This window comes from Oreochromis aureus, linkage group 7, assembly GCF_013358895.1.
Source record: "Oreochromis aureus strain Israel breed Guangdong linkage group 7, ZZ_aureus, whole genome shotgun sequence".
Lineage (NCBI taxonomy): Eukaryota > Metazoa > Chordata > Actinopteri > Cichliformes > Cichlidae > Oreochromis > Oreochromis aureus.
The window spans coordinates 27,675,126-27,698,507 of NC_052948.1; the positions used below are offsets into that span (position 1 = coordinate 27,675,126).

At 42.8% G+C, this 23,382-nt stretch overlaps 2 protein-coding genes across 2 annotated transcripts; both read left to right on the forward strand.

Annotated features, from left to right (window-relative positions):
- The first annotated feature begins 1,977 nt into the window (after positions 1–1,977).
- Positions 1,978–9,423, forward strand: LOC116321939 (UDP-glucuronosyltransferase 2C1-like). Its single transcript, XM_031741890.2, has 7 exons — positions 1,978–2,706; positions 2,958–3,447; positions 6,162–6,310; positions 6,392–6,523; positions 6,718–6,805; positions 7,673–7,892; positions 8,078–9,423. The coding sequence occupies exons 1-7, from the start codon at positions 2,392–2,394 to the stop codon at positions 8,355–8,357; spliced, it is 1,674 nt and encodes a 557-aa protein (XP_031597750.2). The 5' UTR covers positions 1,978–2,391; the 3' UTR covers positions 8,358–9,423.
- A 316-nt stretch (positions 9,424–9,739) lies between these two features.
- LOC116321925 (UDP-glucuronosyltransferase 2A1-like) lies at positions 9,740–21,274 on the forward strand. The gene is made up of 7 exons (XM_031741864.2): positions 9,740–10,136; positions 17,093–17,582; positions 18,890–19,038; positions 19,120–19,251; positions 19,424–19,511; positions 20,380–20,599; positions 20,785–21,274. The coding sequence occupies exons 1-7, from the start codon at positions 9,879–9,881 to the stop codon at positions 21,062–21,064; spliced, it is 1,617 nt and encodes a 538-aa protein (XP_031597724.2). The 5' UTR covers positions 9,740–9,878; the 3' UTR covers positions 21,065–21,274.
- Positions 21,275–23,382: the final 2,108 nt, after the last annotated feature.

The window sequence follows — 23,382 nt, forward strand, 5'->3', positions numbered from 1 at the left end:
CGGAGCTGGCTTGGCCCTGGCTTATCGAAGATTAAAGAAAGTGGAATCGGCTGTTCAAAACCCCACAAGGCTGCCCGCTGTGATTAAAACGATGGGATAAGTTCTCAAAATGAGCTCATTGAACGCAGCACGGATAAGATCTTAGAGAAGCTCGAGGCTGTCGTGACCACTTAGACTATGCTCTCTGAGCGAAAATTGGATAACATCTTGGAGAAGCTCACGGCGGTCCCGAATACTCAGACTACGCTCTTTGAGCGCAAGATTGATAACATCTCGGAGAAGCTCACGGCTCTCCAACGGGAGATTGAGAGACCAGTGACGGACATTTAGATCGACTGTGAAATTGACATGCAGTTGTTCGCACTAAAGGAAAACCACCATCATTTCATGCGGCTACCATACTGGCACCAGCTGTGGTCTCAAGGCTGGAGCTGAACATAACAAATTCTCAACCTGATAACAAACAGTGTTTAGACTGTTCCAAACGCCTTCAAACGCTTATCTCCAAGGCTGAAGTCAGACGGCGGATCTAAGTCCCAGCGCTGGATTAATAGCGCTTGGCTGGATGGCCGTGGCTACTTTGGCTCATCTCTCACCCCCTTACCCACCCCAGTTGCTTGTCACGTGGTTTATGGTGTTGTGATGTGGATATGTGTGTGCTCTCTGTGCAGAGGAGTTTTATTTTTGTTTTCTGTTCTCATGCTGATCTCCCGCTGATGACTAGAGCTCTCTTTTTTTTCCCTCCTCCACTTGCCCAATGTATTGTACATTTCATTGGGGTTTTTTTCCAAATTACTACCTGTCTCCAATTTCTCAAATTTGGGTCCAATTTCACTGCAGGTGTAAACATTGCATGTGACAAATAAAGGTTTGACTGACAGAACTCCTTGTACAACAGCTCAGGAGGGAACGCAGGTCCTCTGCTAAACACGAGTTTTCAATTCTCAGTTCTTCCAGTCTTCATGTTGAAGATTCCTTAGGAAGGATACTGAACTTTGAGTTTCTGTGATAAATCATTTGTGTGTTTGTTTGTGTGTGTGTGTGTGTGTGTGTGTGTGTGCACGTGTGTGTGTGAGATGCCCTGCAGTACGGCACTTTGAGCTCTCAGATGCACTGTCCTTACTTATCATCTAGGGCTGGGCTATATCATACCGTTCACGGTAATACCGGTGTAATTTTGGGCAACGATAGGAAAATGAAATATCGCGATAGAATGTGGGTAAAACGCGCATGCGCAGTGCCTATGTTTACATACGCACATGGCGGCGACGCAGAATGAGAAGGGGGAAAGCGGATCGTTGAATGAAATGGATGAACCAGAGTTGGTTTGTAAAAATGCTGCAACTTCAGTGGTGTGGAACTGGTTTAGCTTTCGTCCGTCAGATACACAACAAAGCACTATTTTTGGTAGCGCATGCTAGCGGGCCGTCGTTATTACGGTGTTGTTTGGAAAATACGGCACACTTTAAATCAATCCTTTGATTTTTCTGAAAATCGACAGTGTCCCTTATAATCCCATGTGCCTTATGTATGAATTCTGGTTGTGTTTACTGACCTCGAAACGATTTTATGTGGTACACGGCGCCGAAAAATCTGTCAAATGTTTTAGTGCGACTTTGCTAAGCTACTGGTCGCACCGCTTGATGGATTGTCGGAGCATTATGGCTATCGTGAGGCAGGAGCCTCTCATGGAGTGATACGTACTGTGCTTCAACATAATATTACCATATTGTGTGTGTATAACCTCTTTTTAAGTTTTGTGGATATTATACATGGTTATGCTGAGGATATGTCGGACAGTTTCCACTGGAAATGCCTTTTGGTTAAACTGTCAGCGAGGAATTTGCACTGTTACATTTTTATATAACTTTAATGCACATAAAAAACAGCTGCTTGTTTAAGTGAAAATACATTGATGGGTTTTTTGCACTAATAAAGTTGTGGAGTTGTAAAGTATTTTGTCTAGTGTCAATTATATCGTCAGTTATATCGTTATCGCAAATTTTCAAATGTATATCGTGATAAATATTTTTGGTCATATCGCCCTGCTCTATTATCATCCATGAAAATCATGAAAGCTGCAATGTTGAGTTTCTGCAGATCAGAGTGTGATTAAAGCAAGAGTGTGTTTCATGTACAGTCTGACTCTTGATATTTAATATTCTCACAGACTGAGAGATGAATATAAAGCTGCTCAGGCTGTGGTTAAAGTTTTATTTTGTGATACGTGTTACTGTGTTATTTCACCTGAGCTGACTCTAAAAACGGTGAGTGAAGTCCAGCAGGACAATGAATAAACAGGTTTCTGTGTTTGCCTTGAAGCAGGCCAATCATGCTGTCCAATCAGAGCTCTCACCTTTAGCTGACCTCTGAGCAGATTGGACTCTGGACATGCAGTTGCAAACAGACAGTTGCTCACAAACTCAAGATCTTTTTGTTGTTTCACACATGATGCAGGTTTCCACGTCTCCTCCTCTTCTTCTTCTTCCCTTCGCCCTCCTGCTCCTTCATCCCGTCTCCCCGGTACATGGTGGCAATGTTCTGGCATTTCCGGGAGAGTTCAGCCATTGGTTGAACATGCGGACCATCATAGAGGAGCTGGTGAAGAGGAATCACTCTGTTACCATCTTAGTGCCTGATGCATCACCGTCTGTCAGCTACAACAACAGCCGCGACGCCGCCAAGTTCAACTTCCTGGTCTTCAAGGTAACACTGGCGTTTATACAGCGTGTTTGTAGTCACCCAAAGAAGATCCCTGACAATCACTGTGAAGTAATGGTTCTGAGTAATTTTAATTTCCTGTCCTTCCCCCTGATTACCCACAGACACCTCTCCGTGTTTGTCTCATTTCAGACCTGAAAATCAGAGGAAAGTGTTTGTTTGTTTGTTTGTTTGTTTGTTTGTTTGGGCGTAGCTGATATATAATCAATGACCTGATCAGATGTTTCCTCCTGCAGGTATCGTACAGCAGGCAGGAGTATCTGGACCTCATACAGGAATTAATGCGTTTCTCCATGTATGAGGCGCATTTGTCCTCGCCACTGCAGAAGTTCCTAAAGACGGCTTCCTGGATACTGCACTTCCTGGACTTCGGGAGGCAGCAGTGTGAAGGAATGCTGAGGAACAAGCAGCTGATGGCGACTCTGCACCACGCCAGCTTTGACGTCATCTTGCAGGACTCGATGGCAATGTGTGGTGACCTGGTGGCAGACTTGCTCAGTGTGCCACTCATCATCTCAATGCGCTACAGCTTCGGCAGTGTTTTTGAGCGACACTGTGGCCACTCCCCCGCGCCGCCGTCCTACGTCCCGTTAGCTCCTCTCTCATACAACGACCGCATGACACTCAGTGAGAGGCTGATCAACATGGTAATATATGTGGGGTCGTCAGTAGTAAGCGAGCTGACCTGGAAGCTGACGCTCGATCAATACTACAGGGAGATCAAAGGTCAGAGGTCCAGGGTTATGTCTGCACCTCTGAGGGCATCACACAGGGTTTAAATAAACCATCATTATGTGACTGAAGGCAGACTTTCAGCTTTGATTCAGAGTTTAACTAAAACAACAGCTCACAGAAATTTCTGGATGCATGCTCAATATTCAGGTACGAAAATCCCAAAACGTTGATTCTGTTCATCTGGACGTTTTCAGTGGGAGAAAGACGATTTCAGGTGACTTCTTCAGTCTTAGATGACTGCAGGTTTCCCCAACCTTCTAAACAGTACATTTGCATAAGATCTGAAACTAGCACTACTGACGAACAATAGGCTGTGTGGTCAGTTTCATACCCATTAATATACAAATCGTCATGACCATTGATCAACAACCACTCATCAAGGCCATTGATGATTCATCAATGACCATTGATCATTGATCCATGAGTACCATTCAAAGAGAGTTAGGGAATGGCTGCAATCACAGCATTGTAAGATGGCGAAAGATGTACCCTTAGGCCCCCTCCTCGATTCAGAGATGGTCTTTCCCTTTTCACGTAAATGGCCTGGTTTATGCGGTTGGGGGAGCCTGCAGTCAGCTGAGGCTGACGAAGTCACTTGGATGATGATGATGTAACATTTCTCCCACTGGAAACGCTACATCAAAATGAACAGAATCAACTTTTTGGGAGCTCACAGATATGTTTACACTCATGTCACAGGGTCAAAAGTCTTCACTGATGAACAGTGCAGTGGTGGCTTAATGTCCTTCTGATAACCATCTGAGCACATCCAAAATAATCAGAGGTCCACAGAGCAGAGATGTTACAGCAGTATTTATTTGAAGGAATAAACACCTACAGTTTCCATGATGTGAGCTGAAAATAAGGATTGCAAAGATTAAGATATGAGGATGTGATCTTAAAGACTGTCTTCCTTAGGGATGGGAATTGATAAGAATTTAGCAGTTCCGATTCTATTATTAATATCACTTATTGATTCCCATTGACTCCACTTTGAGAGTCACCACCATCTCTAAGTAGCATATCAAAGACATTACATTCATGCAAATTAATTACATGCTGTGAGTCACATGTTTGTGCATGTTGGAGGTATTTCCCCTCACAGAACACTTTTCCTAAAGGTAATGGAGTAGGTTACTTAATTACACCCAGGAGAAAGATATTCTCGTTATGTTACTTTCATGTTACTCTGTAAAATGATCTGAAATACTGTCTCATAATCAGCATTTAACAATATAAACCTACAGGCTACAGCCCCACACACAAACACAAACCCCTATCCTAATGAGAACACACGTGATCTTTCTCTTAGTATTTAGGTATGAACACAAATCAAAGATGAAAACCAGCACAAAGAGACACTTAAGCGATCATCATGGTGATTCTACTGTACAAACATGAACATGTAGAAACGGAGGCTGCAGACCGACTGCTCATCAGTTTGTTACCTGTTGAAGTTCAGCAGCAGCTCACTTTATCGCGGTGCTGGTCTGGGGTCAGCATTCACTCTGCTTTAACATAGCTCTGGGTTCTTGGCTAGCTTAGCATTAGCATGCTGTCAGTGCAGGTCCTTGCGAAGAGCCAAAGTTGTGTTAACAGCATGATGCAGTTGTTTCTATCCCAGAGCAGTCTCCATTTCACCTCTCATCCTTTATTGCAATAAAAATAAAAGTAATCTCCTTGTGCACGCTAGAGACTGTGCCACTATTTTTCTCCTTCCACACATGAACTGAAATCAGGCAGACTAACGATTCCAAGGAATTGGACTACTGGGAACCGGTTATCTACAAGAACCGGTTGTCAATTCCAATCCCTAGTCTTCCTGCTCCAGCCACACCCTCCAGGTACCGTCACCTTCCTTCCGTCACCATCTCCATTGTACTCGAATTCCAGATGGCACTGATGAAAACATAGTAATGACAGACAGGTCTGAAAACACGTCTTTGAACAGATAAAACCAAGTCTGCTAAGTTTTATGGAAAAGTCTGGTAAAGCAGAGAAAAAGCTGATCATCTGTCTAACATGGAGAACGAGCTGTTATGGCATGGGCTTATGTGGCTGCAGTGGAGCCGGTCTCTGGTGTTTACTGATGATTTAAAGCTGATGGAAGCAGCAGGTGTGGAGTGTAGAGGGCTGTACTCTCTGCTCACATTCACATCGATGCTGTAGAACTGATCACACTGAGCTTCACAGAGCAGACAATGATGAGGCAAAGCAAACTGCAAAACAACCCAAGATACTCTTTAATGACTGAGTCAGTCAGCTGATCTCAGACCAGCAGAGCAACATTTCAGTATTCAAGTACAAAACTGAAGGCAGAGAGCAGAAGCCAGCAGCAGCTGGAGGAAGAGACACAGCATTTGCTCTGTGGGTTCTTCATCAGTCAAAGGATTTTCAACAAGTAGTGAGAACTGTCCTTTTATGTAAAATTAAATTTGTTTGTAACATTATTTTTAGATCCTCTGAGAATGACGGACTGTGTAAAAAAAAAATGTCTGTAATTCATGAACTGTTAATGTTAGACTGAAGTTAAACGCTGAATTAAAGCTGAAAGATTGCACTTAGTCACATCTCGATGGTTTGATGTAAAGTCTGTTATATTGGTGCACAGAGGCAGAATTACAGAAACCATCCTTGTCCAAATAACTATGGACCTGTACAAACCTTTATTTTGAAGTCATATCCCATCTTTCCTGTATGGACAGGAACTCCCAGCAGTGTGTGCGAGACTATGGGGAAGGCCGACGTGTGGCTCATCAGGACGTTCTGGGACATCGAGACGCCACGGCCAACCCCGCCAAACTTCAAATACGTGGGCGGTCTACACTGCAAACCGGCCAATCAGCTGCCAGAGGTGTGAGCTCTGATTGCACACACTTTTATTCTGAAATGGGACAGGTGAGTGTTGATGTAATGATGATGTCACATCTTCCAGGACCTGGAGGCATTTGTGCAGAGTTCAGGTGATGCCGGCATAATTGTGGCTTCCTTCGGCTCCATGGTAACCAACCTGACGATGCAGCACGCTAACATCATCGCCACCGCCTTCGGTCAGATCCCACAGAAGGTCAGAAGCTCCGCCCACTCACAGACAAACATTCAGGGACTGCGTTACCAGCAGATATTGACTACATTATTGATTACTTTCTGCAGTAATTATAAAAAAAATACATGCAGGCAGAGGAAGCTCAGATGGTTTGTTTGTTTGTTTATCTGGATGTTTGTTTCGTCTTTACCTGAGGAGAGTTTTCTTCCTTTCAGGTGATTTGGCGTTACCGTGGCGAGCCTCCAACTGCATTGGCGCCAAACACGAAGATTTCTGATTGGATCCCTCAGAACGACCTGCTGGGTATGACTCATTCGTGATGTCATAGGATTTCAAAATAAAAGCTCAAAGAGGCCTCTTATTCACTTGTTAAGTGGCAACGTACCAAGCCTCCTTCCAGGTCCAGACTCCTCCTGCGTTCATTGAAGCTGTTGTCTTTTTAATGTGTCGTAATGCTCTTTATCTTCTTTTACTGAAGATAAACAAGCCCCTAAAAATAATCAGTGGTCATCGTTAGCCTCTCTGGCTTTTTATTAGCACTGTTCATGTGCAGCTCATCTTTAAGCTCAGTTTTTAAAGCCTTACAATGTAACTACAGCTCATGGGCTCATGGTAGGCCAGGCACCAACTATTTGAACAGTTCTACAAGAATGACTGTGAGGCTAACTAAGATATCAATGAAACTAAGGCTCAGGAATTTTTCATAGCGACTAATCTAAACCTGCAGCAGATTAAAGACTGACCTCGTATTGTGGATGGATTATCATTTATGTCTGAAGTGATAACAGTATATTTTATGTTTTTGGTAGGGGGGGGTTTAGAAATCTCTCAGTCAGTGCATGGTGTATCTTTACATAGAAGCTAACTAGCTGACTTCCCGTTAACTTTAAACTCTGTTAAACTTTATAAATCTTCTGTTTCTTGGATGCCTGTATGTTAAACTTTATTTAAACAGGTGTGAGAGAAGCCAAACAGATCATTTCATTAATAATGAAAGAATTTGGGCTGTTTTTAACTCTCACTGATGCCCAAGTGTTTATTTGACTGTGGGAATCTTTGGGAACTTTTGACCCAAAAATGGCGACTAACGTAAGATTGAGGAGGCAGATTTTCAATATTTGCAAAAAGATGTTCTTTCACAATAAAAGCTCTGCATTTGTTTGTCCTCAGGTCACGCAAAGACAAAGGCATTCGTGACACACGGCGGCACTAACGGTCTGTATGAAGCCGTGTTTCACGGCGTGCCTCTGGTGGGTGTGCCGCTGTTTGGTGATCAGCCTGATAATCTCGCCCGTATGAGCCGCCTCGGCACCGCCATCGTCCTGGACTTCAACCATCTGACAGCTGAGGAGCTGGCAGAGGCGCTGCATGTCGTCATAAACCAGCCAAGGTAAAGGTGATTTTAGTGTGGTATTGTGTTTGTATATTTCCTGTTAATAGTTTAGTCTTTGTACATTTGGACCTGTTTAATAACATTTTATTTCCTGTCTTTGACCCCAATCCTTCACAATAAAAGTGTACTACTGTTTAACAGTGAAACAGTCATGTGACTTCGTGTTTGTTTACTATACACAGCTACAGGACCAACATGCAGCGTCTGTCAGCGGTGCACCGCGACCAGCCAGTAACGCCACTGAGTACCGCCGTCTTCTGGGTGGAGTTTGTGATGCGACATGGTGGAGCTAGGCATCTGCGGTTGGCATCATACAACCTCAACTGGTTCCAGTACCACAGCTTGGACACCAGTGCTGCCCTGCTGGTTGCTTTGATGACCGTTGCTACTTTGTGGTGGGTGGGGATACGCTGCATCCTGCGGCAGTGCAGACGGCGAGCAGGAAGAGAGAAGAAGGACTGAAGAGGGATTTCCTGTTTGCACCGTCATGTTGGTATTTACAAAGGAGAGTAACAAGACTATGTACGAAAGATGGGAAACTTTATCAACTGACCCTGTTCAAGGCACAAAACATAGGGAGGAGAATATTTAAATTAACCCATGACCTGATTTACAGACATTTGCAAGACACTATTTACTGCTGATTGCAACAATATTTAACGCATAAAAACAAACATGTTTTTTTTGTGCCTGATATTGAAATGAACTGACTAAGCCAGTGTTTAGAAAACTCTTTAAAAATCACCCAGAAAACTATCCTCACCTGAGTCCTATTTGGGGATTGCATTTAATCTGTGTTTAACAGATTAAACACAGATTAACTGGTTTCATGTTCATTAAGAATTAATATCTAAACTTTTCAAGATCCCTTTCCATCACTAATGGTGTTCCACAGGGATCCATCCCTGGACATACCTAACATGTTCTGATTGAACTGAGAACATGCTGTTCACGGGGTCACCTGAGGATTTCAAGCCTGTGGTTTATATTTATATCTGAACTCTTTGAGGTCATAAAACTGAATTTTTAAAATCTCTATAAAGATTTAATGACTTGTTGGATACTAAATTTTATCACAATGCTGAGCACATCAATATGACTGGAGGTAAAATTGGAGTTTTATGCAGAAACAGTCTATGTTGAAGCTTCAGTGTTTTTTTGTTTTTTTTTATTACAGGTGATTCTTTTCCTGCTCACCTTTGTATGTAAAAAATCGCGATGGTCTGCCCTCACAAGCAGAAGAGAGCAGCATTGTGCAGTCTTTACAAGTTTACTGTACTGATTAACCAATCACATCCACGTACAGTCAAACACAGTGCTCACATAAAGCTCTCCTATTCCACTGGAACATTTTCAAAGATTATATTTCTGTATCAGAGGTCACACCTGCACCAGCATTTCTTAATCGCTGTATCTGTGTATTCTGGCTATGCCTTCTCTAAACATGTTGATTGTGCAGAAGTCTCCTTGGACAGAAAGCTCCTGATCACAGTGAGAAACCTGTAAAAATAAAGGATGTCGAAATAAACTGCTGTACTGGAGTTTTTCCTGGGTGCTGTGTGGTTCACTACTCTAAATGTAAATGTTACTTAGAGTCGGTCACACTGCAGAGGCTTTTCAGCAAACACAGTTACTGTGAGTGGCTTTATTTATATTTTCACAGACTGAGTCTGATAATGAAAAAATTTGCAGTTCTGAGCCTGCGGTTAAAGTCACCTGGTGTAAAAAATGTTATCTGAACTGAGCACTGACTCTGATGAACCTCTGAGAAATTAGAAAACTTGAGAAACCTTGAGTGAGGTTTCTGTGTTTGCCTTGAAGCAGATCAGAGTTTGCACAGCTCAGCCTCAGGCTTTGTGTTGTCGTCCAATCACAGCACAGCCCTCACCTGTAGCTGACCTCTGAACAGATTGGACTCTGGACCTGCAGTTGCAGTCTGACTGGATTTGCTCACAAACTCAGGATCTTTTTGTTGTTTCACACATGATGCAGGTTTTCACGTCTCCTCCTCTTCTTCTTCTTCCCTTCACCCTCCTGCTCTTTCATCCCGTCTCCCCAGTACATGGTGGCCATGTTCTGGCATTTCCGGGAGAGTTCAGCCATTGGTTGAACATGCGGACCATCATAGAGGAGCTGGTGAAGAGGAATCACTCTGTCACCATCTTAGTGCCTGATGCATCGCCGTCTGTCAACTACAACAACAGCCGTGACGCCGCCAAGTTCAACTTCCTGATCTTCAAGGTAACACTGGCGTTTATACAGCGTGTTTGTAGTCACCCAAAGAGTCAGCAGATCAATCACAGACAATTACTTCCATGGATATTAGTGTCCTTTGAACATTGCTACACATTAGTTAATGGTTTGTAGTGCCTCCCATGAAAAGTTTGATCATCAGACACTTTCACTTTCTTTATCATGAAGAAATCATGTATTTTCTCAGATAAAATCCATTCATTCATTTTATTAACTGCGTAGCTAACTCAGGATCACAGCTAGGCTGTCACAGGGAAAGGGTGGGGTACAGGGTCAACATCAGGTGGAAAATAATGTGTTGATGCACTCAGGCTTTCTGCAACAATTTTAGATTTTTATTGTTATCTTTTCTTTGTTCCACCCTGTAGTGTCACAGTGCTGAGGTCTGTTAATATTTTGAGTCTTGGTTCAAGTTTTGATTTCATTATTTTTCTGATGGCAATTTTCCTAGAGACTTTGAATATTTGTGATATTGCAGATGTCCCTATCCTAATTATTCCTAGTAATTGTATGAATTTTCCCTGTAGTATGCTGGTACCTGTTTCTTGTTAAAACTTTAGCCCACTGTGTGTTTACAGTCCTGTGAGAAACTTAGCAGGTTAAAGGTGTAAGTTCATGACAGCACAAAAAGAATATTGCAGCGTGATTTATGGTTGCAAAACTGCATCTGGACAAACCACAAGACTTCTGGATGCCATGGCCTGTAACCTACTGCCCACCATTCTGTGTTTTTGAGTTTTAAAGTTCTGTTTAGATTGTTTGCTTAAATTTACACTTCATGTATTAGTCTAGAACTTCTGTTATATCCTTTGTTGGTTGATTTTGGTATTTGTAGTAATCTTTTATTTTGAGTCCTACTAGTTTTTGCTATCTACCTCCATTCTTGCTTATAGTAGTTTGTATTGTATTCATGCTTTAGTTTATCCTGCCTTCCTTGTGTTCCCCATGTTTAGTTAACTTTTTGCCACTCTCTGTATTTCCTTAGTGTTTTGCCCTCCTCTGTCAAGTTGCCTTTATTAATTTCATTGAGGTGACTGTGTTTTCTCTGTTTAATTATTACTTCCTGTTTTACTTTGAGAGACTTTGTGTTCCTTGTGCTTTGCTTTTAGTTTTGCTTCCTTTGTCTCGTCTGCTCCGATTTGGTTCACCTGTGTCTTGTTCTCCACAGCTGTTTCCACTTCCCCTAATCACCCACCTGTGTGTATATCGTCTCACTCTCCTTTTGTCAGAGTGTCAGTTCATCATCCCTTCTTGTCTGTCAGCTCCAGTCCCTCCTAGCCCAAGTATTACTTCCCAGTTTACGGCTTTGAGTTTTGTTTTGTGCTTTGTATTCCATATTGTATTTTTCCCTACAGCCAAATGGCTCATTGTGAGTTTACCACAGCCTTCCTTACATGTCTGCATTTGTTTGCAATTTGTGACGGTATACTCTAACCATAAAGTGGACTCAGGCACTATCCCAGAGGAAAACATGAAGGTTTATGTGACCATTTGCATTAGCTAGCACAGAGAATGAAATCGCTGATGTAATACACCCAACACAACAGTTTATTTATTTACAGATTCGTTAGTCTTCAGTTTTTCCCCCAAAACCCAGTTTTGACCAGGATATGTTCTTCATTGCACATATTAAATAAATATTTAGGACTGCTTTCTTCCATTTGCGCAATATCTCTAAAATAAGAAATATCCTGTGTCAGAGTGATGCTGAAAAACTAGTTCATGCATTTATTACTTCTAGGCTGGACTACTGTGATTCATTATTATCAGGATGTCCTAAAAACTCTCTGAAAAGCCTTCAGTTGATCCAAAATGCTGCAGCAAGTGTACTGACTGCTTCCTGGTCCCAACTCTGGATAGCCATGTAGCCACATTTCTAGAAATCTGTTCCATCCAAAGTGGGATGGATGTCGTCTCACCTAACAAGACCAGGTTTCCTCCAGAAAGCAGTGTTGGGAAGGAGCCTTTAAAATGTATCCCACTACAGATTACAGAATACATGGCACAAAAGGTAATTTGTAACGTATTCCATTATGTTACTCAATGAGAGTAACGCAGTCCGAGTACTTTGGATTACTTAATATTTTGTCATGCTTTTTACAAGTACATGAATGTACTACTGCTGTGTGATTTATTACTATTACTGATGGTTACTCGCCATACCAATACCAACTAGATTTTTAAATCTTAATATAAAATGAGTAACAGTAGGGTGGACATTAGGCAAGGCTGCACTTTTTGCAGTGATCTTGTATAGAAAACGATTTCTCTATCAGTAATATGTTTTCTTTTTGTCTGTTAATAATCATGTGGAAGTGATTGTGCTTAACTTTATGAAGCTTATTAGACATTATGAAACAGATGATACATAAAAGTGTATTTTGCTAAAGTGCTTAACATACTTTTTTTTAAAAAATGTTTTTTTTATTTATTAGAGAAATCTACTACATCATGTGTAACTTTTTTTTTATGTCATGTGTCATTTCCATTGCAAATATTAATCACAGTTAAAGAAGAGGGGATGGCTGTAAAAACTCCGGAGCTGTGGCGTCATCAATTACACTGCCGTTACAATTGTAGAACGATCGCGCTGCATACTCGGGAAGTCAGGACTCCCGTATAGCCTTACGAAGTCTGGACTAGCAAAAATGCGAGTACGGACTCGCGTACTTCAGTATTTAGAAACGGCCTAACAGTCTGCAGTTTATGAACCTCAACTAGCACCAGCTAACAATCTTAGCTTGGTGGCGAGTAGCCTTCATTAATAGTAATAAAAATCACACAGCAATAGTACATCAAAGACACCGAAGTTTCGCCAATCCCATTCTTCTTAAGAAGTGGTGTCCAAGTGAGAAAAGCATTCCTGCCCCTGCACTGCTGGCTCGGGGTCCATTGTGTAACTGACGCCACCAACATTAACAGGACGCTTACATTAGAGCTTCTTATTGCATGTTTTGTTTGGGTTTCCAGCAATCAGAATCAGAGAAACTGTATTAATCCCAGATGGAAATTGAGTAAAAAGAAAAAAAAAAGAATTATTATCAGGAGAATTCTGATAATAAATTATCCAGTCGTATTCGAACACAGGCCAGCCACTCTCAGCCATGCGATATATGACTACTCATCCAACTGAGCTAAACCTGTGCCCGACTGCGTTTAATCACCAAAATTGGAGAAGGCATAGAGGATAGCCTACCATATGAAACCGGAAATGACCGCCGTGTATTCTATTTATTTCAACAAAGTAACTGTATTCTGATTACCACCTATTTAAACGGTAACTGTAACGGAATATAGTTACTCAGATTTTGTATTTTAAATACGTAACGCCGGTACATGTATTCCATTTTTCCCCAAAACTACCAGAAAGTTTCCCAATTATCTATAAAGCCTGCATTGTTTTTTGGACACCGCTGAGACAGCCAGCAACTTAAGGAGAACATGCAGCTAAACATGTCGCTCCTGGTCTGATTGGGGAGGGAAAACATTGTTTTGGCAAAGTTACCCACAGATTCAGTATTAACTTTAAGGACCTCCAATTGACGTAACCGGGTGTCATTACTGCCAGCGTGATTATATTTTTACTGAATTTACGTTTACCCTTAGCCAGCAGTTTTAAATTTCCCTCAATGTCGCTTGCTCTGGTCCCATGTTGAGTATGGTTGCTGGTGTTTCTAGCCTCACGTATCTCAGAACAGAATCACTAATTACCAGATTTTGATCCCCAGCGGGTGTGTCACCAAGTGGAGGAAAACGGTTAGACACATGAACAGGTTGGTGGTGTACCAAGGGCTTCTGTTTAAGACTGTGCTTCCTCCTCACTGTCACCCAGTTCTCCTGTTTCCCTGGCTGCTCGGCAGTCTGCTAGGGGATAGCTAGGGGGGCCTAAGCTACCTTCTGCTTCACCAGCTACAGGGGCCTGCGGGTTTTTCAAGGGTGTGAAGCAGAGTCTCCAATTCAGTGATCCTTGCCTCCAGAGCTGCAAATAGGCTACATTTATTACTGCCTAAAGGAGGCAGAGGAGTAACTAAACATCTGACACAATGAGCAGGAAAGTGTAGGAAAGACAGGTGAAGAGGCCATGCTGCTACAAGTTGGCTATGAGCTAAGCTAAGTTAGTAAATCCCTAAAGACATAGTGATTGAATACTGTGACTATAAATTAGACCATAATTACACTATGAAATGAGAAGTTATGAGGTGAAATATATATATGATTGACATTTAACTCTATCTTGTAAAACTTTGTCATTTGTTATTTTATTGTAGAGCATGTGCAAAAGGGTGTAACTATTGCAGTGTGTACTGTGCATTAGATGAAGGAGTTGTACAAGAGATGGCCACGGGCAGGAATGATTTCCTGTGTCGTTCAGTGGTGCATTTTGGTAATCTCAGTCTTTTCTCTGTAGTATTATTGTAGCGTCTACCTTGCAATATAAAGCAACTTGAGAAGACTGTTGTTGTGATTTGGCGCTGTATAAATAAAATTGAATTGAATTGTTGCTGGACGATGGTTGAAAAAATGAAGCTGATAGAGACCCAAAATCAGCAGGTGAGGGTTGAATGTCAGTCAGATAGGTGTGCAACTAACAGGAGCCCGGCTTCCTCTTGGAATAAAGAGTCGACAGGCAGCAGGACCTCAGGCTGACCAGGTGGTGGGCCAGGCAGTGTGACCTACGGCGCTCAGTGGCGGTGTCAAGGCAGGAAAGCTGAGCAGTGGCATCAAGGCAGAAGCGCAGTCTTACATTGGAAAGGAAGTGGTGTGGCAAGTGCAGTTTTCTTTCTTGACCACAGATGCGGGATGATCTGGGAAAGGCTCCTCATTCTCTTGACCACTGGCTTGCCAAAAAGGAGGTAGTGCCAGGCAAGGCACAGGTTAACCAAATCAGAGCAGACGAGACAAAGGAAGCAAAACTAAAAGCAAAGCAACGATTTCATTCTCTGTGCTAGCTAATGCAAATGGTCACATAAACCTTCCTGTTTTCAAGCGAGCAATAAATAAATCAGCTATTTCTGACTCAGCTGGTATTAATTGTGTTCTTGTATGTATTAACATTGCTCTAGCTCTAACATAGCTCTGTTTCTGAGTTAGCAAACATGATAACTGTTTTGAGAAATGAATAATAACATACCTGAGTCTCATCAGCAACTGCTCATTGTGTGTCTCAGTCAGCTCATTCGAAGTCCATTAGTGATATTCCTAAGCAAGCCCTAGCAGAGCACTGCTTATTATGCTCCTGAGCCTCCCAGAGACCGTTCACTGTTCACTGCCTGCATCCCCTAAGACTGTTAGTGGGGCATGTGTGCAGGTCCTTCCAGACAATATTTATGTATTACAGCTTGCACTCTTAGAGTCTGTTGATCTACCCAGGGCCTCTCTGAGTATGAGAACCCTGCACCCATCCTCACTCCCTGAATGGGGGTTGCTATTGTCCAGCTTGTTCCTGCATCCAATTTTATTTTTCCCAGGGTGGGGGCAGGTGGGTCCCAGTTGCAGCGTCAACCTCTAAGGAGATCTGCATGTTCTGGGGGCGCTGCCATAGCCTCCACAGTCAGCTATGAGTCCAGTCCTAGCCTATGCCCCCTTCACTTGCGTCAGGTGGGGCTGGGATCAGCTTTTTGCATCCCCCAAGTCTTAAATACCCCTGGCTCCTCAGCAGAACCTATCGGTTCCATGCCACCTAAGTCAAAGGTTCCCGCTCTGCCTGAGAGTGCAGGGCCTGAGCCAGAATTCAATGTCCCATGGCATTTGAGTCACAGAGGGGTCTTCACTGTCACCATCAGTGTCCAGCCAAGCCACCAATAGTGCTCAGTCACCATCACTAATGGCGGCCTCCAGAGCTGTCCCGTTTCCTCCCACATTGATGCTGGCCCCAGGCCAAACCACCAGAGGTGGTCCACCTTTGGTAGACACGTCCTTGTTCATCAGTAAAACTTCATCACTGGTTTCCCGGTCAATTCCCTTCTCTCTAAACTCCTCTGGGATAGTGCCTGAGTCCCCTTTATGGTTAGAGTATACCGTCACAAATTGCAAACAAATGCAGACATGTAAGGAAGGCTGTGGTAAACTCACAATGAGCCATTTGGCTGTAGGGAAAAATACAATATGGAATACAAAACAAAACTCAAAGCCGTAAACTGGGAAGTAATACTTGGGCTAGGAGGGACGATAAACTGACACTCTGACAAAAGGAGAGTGAGACGATATACACACAGGTGGGTGATTAGGGGAAGTGGAAACAGCTGTGGAGAACAAGACACAGGTGAACCAAATCGGAGCAGACGAGACAAAGGAAGCAAAACTAAAAGCAAAGCACAAGGAACACAAAGTCTCTCAAAGTAAAACAGGAAGTAATAATTAAACAGAGAAAACACAGTCACCTCAATGAAATTAATAAAGGCAACTTGACAGAGGAGGGCAAAACACTAAGGAAATACAGAGAGTGGCAAAAAGTTAACTAAACACAGGGAAGGCAGGATAAACTAAAGCATGAATACAAAACAAACTACTATAAGCAAGAATGGAGGTAGATAGCAAAAACTAGTAGGACTCAAAAGATTACTACAAATACCAAAATCAACCAACAAAGGATATAACAGAAGTTGTAGACTAATATATGAAATGTAAACTTAAGAAAAATTCTAAAAATGTTTGAACCTAATTTGAAAACCCAAAATGCACAGACCACTGGGCAACAGGCCCAAGACCATGACACTGGAATAAGGTCCTTTGGACAGACAAGACCAAAGTGGAGATGTTTGTCCTTAATCCACAAAGCCAAACACAGTATATCAACATAAACACCAACTGCATGAGACTTTTATTCCATGTTTCATGACTTATTTTTTCTTGTCTTTAATCTCCAGCCTGACAGTTTACACACCATTACTGGGTGGTCACTAATACCGAAACAATAACTTGATCAGGTGTTTTTTCTCTTGCAGGTGTCATATAGTAGGGAGGAATATGTGGGCACCATGCAGGAATTCATCCACTTCTCCATGTACGAGTCACACACCTCTTCACCGCTGCAAAAGATCATAAAGATGAACTATTTCATGGGCCGCACCCTGGACTTTGGGAAGCAGCAGTGTGATGGGGTGCTGAAGAACCAGCAGCTGATGGCGATTCTGCAGGAAAGTGCTTTCGACGTTGTCCTACAAGACCCCCTTGCAATGTGTGGCGACCTGGTGGCTGACATGCTTGGCGTGCCGCTCGTCCTCTCGCTACGCTTCAGCTTTGGCAGTGTTATGGAGCGACACTGTGGCCACGCCCCGTTGCCACTATCTTATGTTCCATTAGCTCCTCTTCCATACAACGACCGCATGACGTTCACGGAGAGACTGATCAACATGGTGACATACGTGGCGTCGTCCACTCTAACTGAACTTGCCTGGAAGCTTTCTGTGAATAAATACTATAGTGAAATCAAAGGTCAGAGGTCACATCATAATAATTTCATTATCTGTCTGATACACAGTGGTGGTAAAAGTGTTTGTCCCCCTCCTGATTTTTGTATGTGTGTCACTTTTAAATGTTTCAGATCATCAAACAAATTGAGATATTAGACAAAGATAACACAAGGAAACACAAAAGGCAGTTTCTAAATGAAGGTGTTTCTATTAAGGGGAAAAAAAATCCAAACCTACATGTCCCTGTGTGAAAATGTGATTGCCCCATTACCTAATAACCAGTCGGGGCTCTCTTTACATGTGGGGAGCAGGTTGCATTTGCAGTAACTGGCAATGAGTCTTTTACAGTGCTGTGAAGGAATTTTGGTCCACTCATCTTTCCAGAATTGTTGTATTTCAACCAAATTGGAGGGTTTTCGAGCATGAACCACCTTTGTAAGGTCATGCTACAGCATCTCAATCAGATTCAGGTCAGGACCTTGACTGGGTCACTCCAAAGTCTTCATTCTGTTTTTCTTAAGGCATTTAGAGGTGGACTTGCTGCTGTGTTTTGGATCATTGTCCTGCTGCAGAACCCAAGTGCTCTTCTGCTTGAGGTCACGAACAAATGGCCGGACATTCTCCTTCATGGTGTTTTGCTAGATGGCAGAATTCATGGTTCCATTTACCACAGCAAGTAGTCCAGCAAAACAGACCCAGACCATCACACTACCACCACCATAATTTACTGTTGGTATGATGCTCCTTTCTTGAAATGTTATGTTACTTTTACGCCAGATGTACTGGGATACACATTTTTCACAGTATTGTCCCAAACTCTGGAGGATCATCAAGATATTTTCTGGCAGGCAATTTTTGCCCAGCCTCTTTTTTATGGTGGAGTCATGAAGACTGACCTTAACTGAGACAAATCAGGCCTGCAGTTCTTTGAATGTTGTTCTGGGGTCTTTTGACCTCTTAGATGAGTCTTTGCTGTGCTCTTGGGGTAATTTTGGTCAGCCTGCCACTCCTAGAAAGGTTCACCACCGTTCCATGTTTTCTCCATTTGTGAATAATGGTGCTCATTGTGGTTCGCTGGAGTTCCATAGCTTTAGAAATGCTTTATAACTTTTGTCAGACTAAAAGACTGCATTTTAACTTGTGTTGTCTAATATTTAATTTTTTCTGACGATCTGAAACACATAAATGTAACAAATATACAAAAAAAATAGGTAATCAGGAATTGAGCAAACACCTTTTCTCACCAATAAATGTGAAATTTAGGAAATAAAAGTAACCAACTACAAGCTTTTATTTTGAAGTCATATCCCATCTTTCCTGTATGGACAGGAACTCCCAGCAGTGTGTGCGAGACTATGGGGAAGGCCGACGTGTGGCTCATTAGGACGTTCTGGGACATCGAGACGCCACGGCCAACCCCGCCAAACTTCAAATACGTGGGCGGTCTACACTGCAAACCGGCCAATCAGCTGCCAGAGGTGTGAGCTCTGATTGCACACACTTTTATTCTGAAATGGGACAGGTGAGTGTTGATGTAATGATGATGTCACATCTTCCAGGACCTGGAGGCATTTGTGCAGAGTTCAGGTGATGCCGGCATAATTGTGGCTTCCTTCGGCTCCATGGTAACCAACCTGACGATGCAGCACGCTAACATCATCGCCACCGCCTTCGGTCAGATCCCACAGAAGGTCAGAAGCTCCGCCCACTCACAGACAAACATTCAGGGACTGCGTTACCAGCAGATATTGATTACATTATTGATTACTTTCTGCAGTAATTATGAAAAAAAATACATGCAGGCAGAGGAAGCTCAGATTGTTTGTTACGTCTTTGACTTGAGGAGTGTTTTCTTCCTTTCAGGTGATTTGGCGTTACCGTGGCGAGCCTCCAACTGCATTGGCGCCAAACACGAAGATTTCTGATTGGATCCCTCAGAATGACCTGCTGGGTATGACTCATTCGTGATGTCATAGGATTTCAAAATAAAAGCTCAAAGAGGCCTCTTATTCACTTGTTAAGTGGCAACGCACTCAAGCCTCCTTCCAGGTCCAGACTCCTCCTCATGCGTTCATTGAAGCTGTTGTCTTTTAATGTGTCGTAATGCTCTTTATCTTCTTTTACTGAAGATAAACAAGCCCCTAAAAATAATCAGTGGTCATCGTTAGCCTCTCTGGCTTTTTATTAGCACTGTTCATGTGCAGCTCATCTTTAAGCTCAGTTTTTAAAGCCTTACAATGTAACTACAGCTCATGGGCTCATGGTAGGCCAGGCACCAACTATTTGAACAGTTCTACAAGAATGACTGTGAGGCTAACTAAGATATCAATGAAACTAAGGCTCAGGAATTTTTCATAGCGACTAATCTAAACCTGCAGCAGATTAAAGACTGACCTCGTATTGTGGATGGATTATCATTTATGTCCGAAGTGATAACAATATATTTTATGTTTTTGGTAGGGGGGGGTTTAGAAATCTCTCAGTCAGTGCATGGTGTATCTTTACATAGAAGCTAACTAGCTGATTTCCCGTTAACTTTAAACTCTGTTAAACTTTATAAATCTTCTGTTTCTTGGATGCCTGTATGTTAAACTTTATTTAAACAGGTGTGAGAGAAGCCAAACAGATCATTTCATTAATAATGAAAGAATTTGGGCTGTTTTAACTCTCACTGATGCCCAAGTGTTTATTTGACTGTGGGAATCTTTGGGAACTTTTGACCCAAAATGGCGACTAACGTAAGATTGAGGAGGCAGATTTTCAATATCTGCAAAAAGATGTTCTTTCACAATAAAAGCTCTGCATTTGTTTGTCCTCAGGTCACGCAAAGACAAAGGCATTCGTGACACACGGCGGCACTAACGGTCTGTATGAAGCCGTGTTTCACGGCGTGCCTCTGGTGGGTGTGCCGCTGTTTGGTGATCAGCCTGATAATCTCGCCCGTATGAGCCGCCTCGGCACCGCCATCGTCCTGGACTTCAACCATCTGACAGCTGAGGAGCTGGCAGAGGCGCTGCATGTCGTCATAAACCAGCCAAGGTAAAGGTGATTTTAGTGTGGTATTGTGTTTGTATATTTCCTGTTAATAGTTTAGTCTTTGTACATTTGGACCTGTTTAATAGCATTTTATTTCCTGTCTTTGACCCCAATCCTTCACAATAAAAGTGTACTACTGTTTAACAGTGAAACAGTCATGTGACTTCATGTTTGTTTACTATACACAGCTACAGGACCAACATGCAGCGTCTGTCAGCGGTGCACCGCGACCAGCCAGTAACGCCACTGAGTACCGCCGTCTTCTGGGTGGAGTTTGTGATGCGACATGGTGGAGCTAGGCATCTGCGGTTGGCATCATACGACCTCAACTGGTTCCAGTACCACAGCTTGGACACCAGTGCTGCCTTACTGGTTGCTTTGATGACTGTTGCTGCTTTGTGGTGGGTGGGGTTACGTTGTATCCTGCGGCAGTGCAGACGGCGAGCAGGAAGAGAGAAGAAGGACTGAAGAAGGTTTTGACATTTTTGGAGTGATATACAAATAGGTTTGGAGGTTTTAACCATCCAAAAGAACAAATGAAGACAAACTCCATGGGTTTGGTTCTTCTTTAATTTTAAGAACACATGACTGCACTGTATTCTCTGGTTCAGAGGAGATGTCCTCAAATGCAGCTTGTCTTTTATATTTTCTAATAAACCAAACTGTCTCATCAGTGTAGAGTGATCCCTCTTATTCAGTCTGTCACTTTGTTTGTCATAAAAACAGAATGTTAATGTGATTGGTTAAAAAGTTGGGGAAAACCACAGATTTAGAATTGGTTCCCCTTATTTGGCTTGAGTCTAGTGTCTGGCTCACATTTCATATCCTGCACCTATTGGACATCTCTCTGTAATAGGAGATAACTCTTCCCACATCACCATGGCAACCACCTCTCCTCCTCCGGTCAGGCCTATAGAAGTGAAGAGAGAGAGAGAGAGCTCTCCCTAGCACCATTATTTACAGAGTTGTTTTCTGGGTAGTGGTGTCAGTGTGCACCAAGCTCTATTGTGTTAATCTCTACCATTGGAATGTGTGGTATAAATGTAGCATTTTTTCTCAACACTCTATTCTGCATTACATATTTGTGCAGATAAGATAAAACTTAAATGTAAGTTTACTCTATTAGAATGAGATTACAGATACAAGTGGTGGAAAGCTTTCTCCAAAAGGTGGACGAGCTCTGCCTTAGTGATAGGGTGAGGAGTTCAGTCATTTGGGAGGAGTTCAGAGTAGAACCACTGCTCCTTCACACCACAAGGAGACATCTAAGGCTGTCGCCTCTTGGGTAAGGTGTTCTGTCTGGGCCTGTTCTCCTGGTCGGAGGCCCCCAGGTGTAGACCCGGGACATGCTGGAGAGATTACATTTATCAGCTGACCTGGGAAAGGCTTGACCTCACTTCAGATCAGCAGAAGAAAACAACTGAATGATTTATTGTTTTATTTTCGATTTTAAGTTTTATGGAAGTAAGTAGGGTGAACAGCGTTCACCGTTCATAATGCACGTCACACTGTTCAGTTGCAGTTTTTTGGATGTTCATTTGTTATATTTTAATAACACGTGAACTTTTGTAGTAACATGTTTTCATATCATATTTAACATCAGTTTATTTGAAGTGTTTTTCTGCCTCACTGTCTGGAGTATAACATGTAATGTTGATAATGCACAATTAGATGCTGCACAGTTAAGCAGCATGGTTCATAATTTAAGAATGCGATTAATGGTTTAAAACACCTTCGTTGTTGTCTGCTTCTATTAAACGGTTCTCCAATCAGAATCAGAATCAGAAAGACTTTATTTATCCCCAAGGGGCAATTAACATACAACAGAGCAGCATGGCGTTGAAGATAAGGACAGGGCATAAACAGGCAATAAGAGTGAGATAATAAATCAATCAATCAATCAATCAATCAATCAATCAAAGCTTTATTCGTCACATGCAGGTTGCCCTGCAGTGAAATGGGACCCCCCCCAACCTTACACATACAACACAGACATTACATGGGGATACAGGTCGGAGATTGGTAGCATTAGAGAAAAACATTGAAATGTACATTACAATGGGAAAGTACAAGAGGAAAAAAAGAGACCCCTACTCATGCTGTGCTTCCATGGTAGGACAGCATGAGAACAGGAAACAAAAACTCCTCTGCACAAAAAGCACATGAATGTCCACAGCACAACATTATGAAGGACATGACAAGCCACGGGGATGGGTGGGGGGTGAGGAGTTATCCGAAGCGAACACAGCAGCCGCCCTGCACAGCGCTATCATTCCAGCGCGGCACATAGACCCGCCGTGTTCCCCCGCAGGAAACAAGCATCGAGGCGTTTGGAAAGGGAGGGGATCAGTGTATGCTTATCAGTGTAAGTGTATGTATATCCGTGTCCATAGTTCAGCGGAGACAGTGTCCTTCGCCCTGCCAGGCTAAGTAAACAGTCTACCAGCCAACCCAGGTGGCCTTGCATGGGATGGGAAGGAACAGTCTCAACATAGTCGTTATCAGGGATTGTTTAGATCGGCTCCAGCCTTGAGCCCGCAGCTGGCGCCGGAAGGGTAGTCATATTATGATTGCGATTGTCTTCCAACAACTCATGAGAATTTCGAGCTGTTTCTTTTAGCACTCCGACACTGGTCCCTCCATCACCCGTTGGATAGCTGCGAGTTTTTCCATGATGTTATTTACCTTCAATTCCGTGATCTTGTCAGTCTTTTGCTCACAGATCAGATTCTGAGACCTCGCGACCGCAGCCAACTGATCCGTGATGTATTCCAACTTCCGCCCAT

Excerpts from the sequence above, each read along its gene's own strand:
- LOC116321925 (XM_031741864.2), top strand. The coding sequence starts at position 9,879 with ATGATGCAGGTTTTCACGTCTCCTCCTCTTCTTCTTCTTCCCTTCACC. Across the intron at positions 10,137-17,092 it reads TCAACTTCCTGATCTTCAAG|GTGTCATATAGTAGGGAGGA; the intron begins GTAACACTGGCG and ends TTTCTCTTGCAG. Across the intron at positions 19,512-20,379 it reads CCCTCAGAATGACCTGCTGG|GTCACGCAAAGACAAAGGCA; the intron begins GTATGACTCATT and ends GTTTGTCCTCAG.
- LOC116321939 (XM_031741890.2), top strand. The coding sequence starts at position 2,392 with ATGCAGTTGCAAACAGACAGTTGCTCACAAACTCAAGATCTTTTTGTT. Across the intron at positions 6,311-6,391 it reads CGGCCAATCAGCTGCCAGAG|GACCTGGAGGCATTTGTGCA; the intron begins GTGTGAGCTCTG and ends CACATCTTCCAG. Across the intron at positions 7,893-8,077 it reads GTCGTCATAAACCAGCCAAG|CTACAGGACCAACATGCAGC; the intron begins GTAAAGGTGATT and ends TACTATACACAG.